Source organism: Colius striatus, chromosome 16 (genome assembly GCF_028858725.1).
Source record: "Colius striatus isolate bColStr4 chromosome 16, bColStr4.1.hap1, whole genome shotgun sequence".
NCBI classification, from domain to species: domain Eukaryota; kingdom Metazoa; phylum Chordata; class Aves; order Coliiformes; family Coliidae; genus Colius; species Colius striatus.
The window spans coordinates 11,281,204-11,288,244 of NC_084774.1; the positions used below are offsets into that span (position 1 = coordinate 11,281,204).

Below are 7,041 nucleotides of genomic sequence, written 5' to 3' on the forward strand. Positions count from 1 at the left end.
AGCTTTTGATGTCTAGGAATACTGACTCTTAATTACATGTAGAATCACTTCTAAGTAGTAATTGTACTGTTTTGTTTCAAAATTCAACAAAACGGGTTGCTGCCAGTTTTAAAGTTTTATGTCCACGTGATTCTATGGGAAGTTACCAAAAAGCTTCTTAACTCATTCCATGCCTACAGGAGTAGCATAGCTCTGTATCTCTAAAGACTCCTGAAATTGCAGTTTTGCTTTGGAAGTAATAGAGTCTACATAATAAAACTGGCCTTGAGCTTCTTCTAAAGAACATATGGAAAAAACCACAAAGTAACCCCCCTTTTCCAACTGTTCTTTCTGTTGTCTTGTTAGTAGTCATATGTATATATGTAAGTATTGGAGAAAATTCAGTTAGCATCCAGTGTTCTTCTGCATCTTCTAATTTGCATTGAAGTTGTTGGAAAATAGCCACCTAAATTGTGCAAGTGCCTCAAAATATCCCTTTGAAAATCCAGCCTTTAAACCATAGTGACTAGGGGATTTCAGTGATTTGGTGCTTCCTGGTTCAGCAGGTAATTTGATTGGGAAACAGAAGCTTGACAGAAGATCCTAAGTCTACTACTTTGACAGGTGGAGGACTGTATTAGTGTGAGCATCAGAAGCTTATTCACACGGCTTTTGCACTTTAAGTTTGGGCTTTTCTCAAGTCTGGGGTATTACTTAGAACAGTCATTTAAAACTCTCCAGACTCTCAGGTAGATAAATCTTTATTCTCCAGTGGAGTGTGTTTGGAGCTTCTGCTGTCACAAAGTAGTGAAGTTCTGTTTAAAAAGGAAAGAAAACTGTTCTGTAAATGAGATGGGATGGGGGAAAAAAAGGATCTTCAGATAAGCTGCAGAAATAAAACCTGCTCCGAACCACAGAATCTCAAGAGCTGGAAGGGACCTCGAAAGATCATGTAGTCCAACTCCCCCCGCCAGAGCAATCACTCGGAGCACCTTCATTGTTTACATAAATACACGAAAGAGCGGTAAGGGCATGGGGAGCTGCCAGAGACGTTCCCGAGGTTCAGGTTGCTGCGAGCTCCGGCTTTTCTGGGCTCCGCCTGCCATCTACTGGCGACTGCGCCGTCCTGCCGCCTGCCTCCGGGGCTTCTGGCCGCTGTCCTCGCTGCACCCTGCCCTTCTGCCGGCCCCAACCCGGGCTGCACCCCTCTTACTACCCAAAAACTGCTTCTGGTGCGTGTGCACAGGTTGTGACCCAGTTCCAGCCCTCACTAGGAGAGGCTACAGGTGGTATTCCTGTGGATTCAGGTGGCTGATGACTTGAAAGCACTCCAGAATTTCCTTGCTTGTAGAAAGGAAAGCAAAACAGTCATAAAAGTTGTGTTAGTCGTGTGTATCTGAACAGAACTGTGCTTTCTCCAAGTGGATTTAGCCCCAGCAGACTTGCTTTATCACTTCCCAGGCCATATATGTCTAAACAGATGAAGGATGTGGATATCTCTAAAGATATCAAATCTGTTGGTGTTGAAGGGATAAATACAATAATATGCTGCTTGTTTATCTTGCCACTTTGGTGGAAAACTACCAGTGTTTACCAGAGGGATAAGTGTTGCTGAATGATGGAGAGTCCAGAAATCATTAGAGATTGTCAGTCTCTAGGACAGCTGCTTATTAATATATTCCTGAGCTTGATTACCACTGTTGTCTCCTAAAAGGGAGAGTTCATGGCACCCTGCTGTGAAGGTCAGGGGGGGATCTAGGACATCATTCAAGACCTCATGGTTAGGGGAGATGGGACTGCTCGCCAGTTTGTCAAGACTTCCAGGGCTACCCTTGAGATTTGTGTGCCCATGTTGTGAAGAGCAGTGTTTCTCCTTTTGTTTTGCTTATTAGGATTGCCTATGATCAGTGCCTTCCTAAAGAGACAGAGCTTTGGGGTGGGTTTTTTTGTCTATATTAAATGTCACTGAAAGCTTCTGATTGTTCAACTATTGTTCTCTTCAACCTCTACTCTGCTCTTGTGAGACCTCATTGTGTCCAGTTCTGGGCCCCTCAGTTCAAGAAGGTCAGGGAGCTGCTGAAGAGAGTTCAGTGCAGGGCCATAAAGATGATGGAGTGGAGCATCTCCCTTCTGATGAAAGGCTGAGGGAGCTGGGGCTCTTCAGCTTGAGAAGAGGAAACTGAGGAGTTATCTTATCAATGTTTACAAATACGTAAAGGATAGGTATCAGGAGGCTGGAGCCAGGTTGTTCTCTGTGAGGGCCAATGACAGGAGAAGGGACAATGGGTACAAGCTGGAACAGAAGAGGTTCCAAACTTCTTCCCTGTTCAGGTGATGGAGCACTGGAACAGGCTGCCCAGGTGAGTTGTGGAGTCTCCTTCTCTGGGGACATTCCAAACCCACTTGGATGAGTTCCTGTGTGACCTACTCTAGGTGGCCCTGCTCTGGCAAGGGGGGGTTGGACTGGATGAGCTTTCAAAGTCCCCTCCAGCCCTTGAGATTCAGGGATTCTGTGTAATTGAAGAGGAAACCTGTGATCTGGCAACATGCAGCATAATGTTTGAGAAATTCACGTACAGAGTCACTTCTTACCTTGCATGTTTTCTCTGCGAGCCCCTGGGACCACTGCCACGGTCTGACTTCTCCTTTTCTCCTCTTTTGCAGGGATCTGGTTCAACTGCAGCAGTCCCGGGCAGCTCTGGAGTTGGAACGACCAGACAGTTTACGCGACAAAGGATAACGCGGGTGAACCTCAGGGACCTCATATTTTGTTTAGAAAATGAGCGAGAGACAAGCCATTCACTATTGCTATACAAAGCATTCCTTAAGTAAAGAGGAGAAGATCCCGGTATTTTTGACGGAGAGACGCCTGAGGACATTTTTTATACCTTTGCAGACGACGCCTTTTTGTAACAAGCGAATGGGAGATTGTTTAAAAACAACCGCAAGGACGACAACAAAAACCCCAACCACCTCTTTCCATGGAACAGTTTTGTATTCCTGTTTATAAATAAACTCTTCAGTATAAGAGAAACCTGTTTCTGTAACAGTGAGGATACTTACAAGGCCTGTGGATACTATAAAGGACAATTAAAGTTTAACTCATCTCTTGATTGAGTGGCCTTCTTGCCAAACAAGCCATATATAAAGACTGATGGAATCGTTTAGCAAATAACTAGCTACCCTTTGTCAGCCCTGTAGCAGTTTCGACATTAATTGTGCATTTTAGTTCACTTTTCTTCCACTAAATCAATTCTCTAGGCATATGTCTACAGCAGATGACCTCATTTCATTGAGCTTCTTTTGTTTAAAACAGTCAGTTAGCAAAGCAAACTGATTTTCTTTTGTGTTTTGTTTTTTAAAGACTATTTATCTTTCCCCAAAATGTTCCAAATCTAGAGGGATATACAGTTAATTTTAAACATAACCTCAATTTTAATCACATTATCGCTTATTAGAGGCCCTGAAATCCCATAAAGGAGGGTTACTTCTGAATGTTTTAGCAGCATCTGTAAAAATGCATTTTATTTGCTCTAGTTTGTAAAGCTGTAAAGTTAAAAAAGGAAAAAAAAACAGGAAAAAAAGAGAAACCTTTTCAGCATAAATATATTTTACTTGCACTGTGTTTTTTAGCTAAAGTGAAAGCTTAGATTAAATAAAATCAGAGTTGAGAGGAATCATCAAAAGACTGTTTCTCAGTGTGAATCAAGTGTTGAAAAATGGTTGGTGTATTTTGTCAGTAATTGTACATAATTTTTGGCACATAACATAAAAATGGCTATGTAAACTATAATTATTTTGCTAAAAGACTGTATGCAAGCTGTGGGCCTACTTTAAAGATGTCCAGAGCAAAGTCCCTTCTTTGTACCTATTTTTTTATTACAAATATACTAATTGGTTCTTTATATTTTCAGAGGTTATTGTATTAAATTGTCTATTGATAGTACTTTTATGACTGTAAATACTTTGGCTTTCTTTGTGTGAACTCTCATGGTAGAATTTAACTCTCTTGCGTGTAAACTGAATGCTGATCAGTATTTTTATCAACACCTGACAACTGTTACACCCCTTTTATTTTGTCTTTTAGGAAATCCTGTCTTTCCATTTTTTTTCATGTAAATTTTGCACAGTTACTTGTTCATATGTAAATATTTTACTTTCAAAAATGAAGTTTTTAATTGCTATTGTTTTATATAGGATTGAAAGAAAATTAACTCCTTTATTAAAAACAAATTTATCTGTATTTGCTAATGTATTTTTCTCTCTAAACCTCTTTCTCCTCTTGGATTTATTTTTCTTGGTATGGTTAAAGGTTAGTCTACTTGAAGGGGAGGCTGTTTCCTAAAGATGCACTTTGGGGGGTTTTGTTTTGTCAGTGTTTCAGAGGTATGAAGCTATAAACCTTGAATGTCATTGTTGTCTCAGCTCTGGGACTGAGGTCAGTGGAGTTTGCTCAGTTTGGTTTTTAAGCAGAGAAAGTTTCTGAAGAGACTGTAGGAGTATTTTGGTTTTATCTAGTGAAGGTTTAATAAAACACCCTCTCCTTGAGGTCAACCTGCTCCCTCAAACACTGCAGTAGTTTTCAGAGGAAAGTGTGATGTAAAACACAGGTCTTGGAGCGCAACTATAAAACAGTATCAGGGACACACTTTGCATTATGAATGGGGGAATCTGAGAAGGTGCTTCTCATGCTCTGCACTGAATGTTTAGCCTTGATTTTATTGCTTTGTTTCAATCCCTCCTCTCATGAGGCACTTAAAAAATAGTTCACAGTACAGATGGAAAAGCCCAGTAATTTGGTTGTGGTTTCTTGCATACAGACAGATCTATCTGCAGGCTGCTGCTCTGAGCACTCTGCCATTCAGGGGCCGCTCAGCCTGTGCTCCATGGCAGCACTGTCTCTGAAGAAAAGCATTAGCTCCTGAAGGGATGTACTCACCTGACAGCGTGTGTGAAGATCTGAATTGTTTGTAAACTCCAAACTGTCTTTCAAATTGTGTAATGTTATGAAGTGGAAAGAAATGAGTGACTTTTGGCCCAAATCCTGTCATAGCCTTCGTTTCATTGTGTGTTCCGTCGCCCTTGGCCAGGCAGCGTCCGAGTGGTGCCTGCGGGGCTGGGGCAGGTAAGTGGGGAAGGAACTGACCTTCAGGTGTTGCTTCCAATGGTAGGTTGGGGGTAAGATGTGTTGGAAAAAATAGATCTATTACATGGTGTGCTGTACTTGGCACTCCCTCTTCAGTAGAGGTAGTAGCTTAGAAATACACTGGTCAAGCGAAGAGGTAGAAGTCTGTAAGACCATAGCTCTTGGCTTTGTTTTAAATAACACTTCTTTTAAGGGCACAGTCAGACTTTCACTTTTCTCAGCTTTTAAAAGTTTGTGTCCTTTTAGTCTGAGTAGTTGGTAGGGTCAACCTGTCTCCAGTAGTTCAAATTCTTGTAATTATTGACTGGGATGATGGCACTTTAGTACTGGAGTGAACACTGCCCAGTTGACATACTCCTCATGGCAGATCAGTTGTGGACTTTATGGCTCCTTGGGGTTTTTTAATGATTGAAATGAAGATAATGGTAACTATATTTGAAGCTGCAAAGCCACAGCTGAGGATGGGTGGCATTTACAGGGCACTGCAGATGTACCACAGCACTTCTACTACAGTGACCTTTAAAGAGAGAAACTGAGGTTCTTCTCTAGCCCCTGAGCTTACACAGCTCCACCAAAGAGCAAGGGTTAATATTGAGAGGAATTTGCCATCCTTTGTCCTCCTTTGATGCAGCTTCTTTGTAGCACCCTCAAAACTGGATGTGCTTGCATTGGAAGTTGCCACAACTGGAGGCTGTCTCCATGTGTGACCTTCTGATGATGTCTTTCACCTTTTTAATCTCACTTTCAGCTCCATATCAGGGCCAGGTTGCTTTTCTCTTGCCTGTAATTTTACCAGCATTTGTGTGACCTGAGGTGGGCTCTCTACCCTGTGCTACAAAAGTCTTGATGCCTGTATATTTAACACCTTTCATTAGATGGTGCATAGCTGTAATGTTCCTGAGCTGTTGATATCACTCTTTTTTCTAGCACAAAACTTGAGCAAAACAAATAGGATATAACAAGGCATTCTGAATTAAATCTGTTTTTCAGATGTCACAGGTATATAAACAGGTGTGTTTTCAGGGAACCTATTGAAATACATAGCCAGAGGTGCACACTCTGATAAATGCCATCAAATTCACTGCAATTAGTATTTTACTGGAGCTTCCCCATGTTTCTGAGACCTGCCCAAATTACAAGTAATGGGGTGAGAAGTCTAATGCAATGATAATTTTAACCATTTTCTTGCATTTACAGTTATTACAGCTTTTGGGAGTGAGTCAGGCACGTGGCAGCTTGGTCTGGCACACAACTGTAGTGATGGTTTCAGCAGGAGCGTTCATGTGGGCCTGTGTGTCCAGGTAAGTGTGCAAACCCTGGTGCTTGTGAGTTCAGGTTGGAAGGAATCCCTTTAAAGGCTTCTAGTGTTTGCACATCAGGGCTTTAGGGAAGTGCAGGTCAGCTTGATGTATTAAAACAGGGTGACAAGTGCAGAGAAGGAAAGGTCTAGGTACTGAGGGTCAACCCCAATCCTTAGAGACTGGGGAGGAGGGAAGGAGAGCCCTTCTCCTGTCCCCAGCTGTGTACCCCCTCAGCAGATCAGACAGTGTGTGGGGATGGGTGAGCTGGAACCTCAGAGCAGCTTCACCCCACAGAAGTGTCCCTGAGGCTGCCTGTAGGTTGAAAAAAGAAATGCATTGGAAAAACAATAGATACACCAGGCAGCTGCATGACATAAAGCAGGTCTGTGTGAGCATCTCCCATCTCCTTGGCAACAGAAGCAGTAAGGGGGAGTGAGATGGGTGAGCAGAGCTGGCTGGATGGGCAGCAAGGAGGGGGCTCATGTCCCTAGTGCCTGCATCACAGGGAACTGCTCTCTTGGAGATTTTCTAGGCTGGGGTGAGCTCTGCTGACAGTTTATGAAGTTACTTTGCTGAGCTGGAGGAAGGTAGTTGCTGCCTAAGCCTGGGCTCTTT

The 7,041-nt window shown here is 42.6% G+C and overlaps 1 protein-coding gene across 1 annotated transcript in view; it reads left to right on the forward strand.

Annotated features, from left to right (window-relative positions):
- TAF4 (TATA-box binding protein associated factor 4) overlaps positions 1 to 4,104 on the forward strand; it is a 39,560-nt gene extending 35,456 nt beyond the window's left edge. The window contains exon 16 of the mRNA XM_062009254.1: positions 2,644 to 4,104. Coding sequence (XP_061865238.1) covers positions 2,644 to 2,811 — 168 coding nt within the window. The 3' untranslated portion in view covers positions 2,812 to 4,104. The remainder of the gene's footprint in view (positions 1 to 2,643) is intronic.
- Positions 4,105 to 7,041: the final 2,937 nt, after the last annotated feature.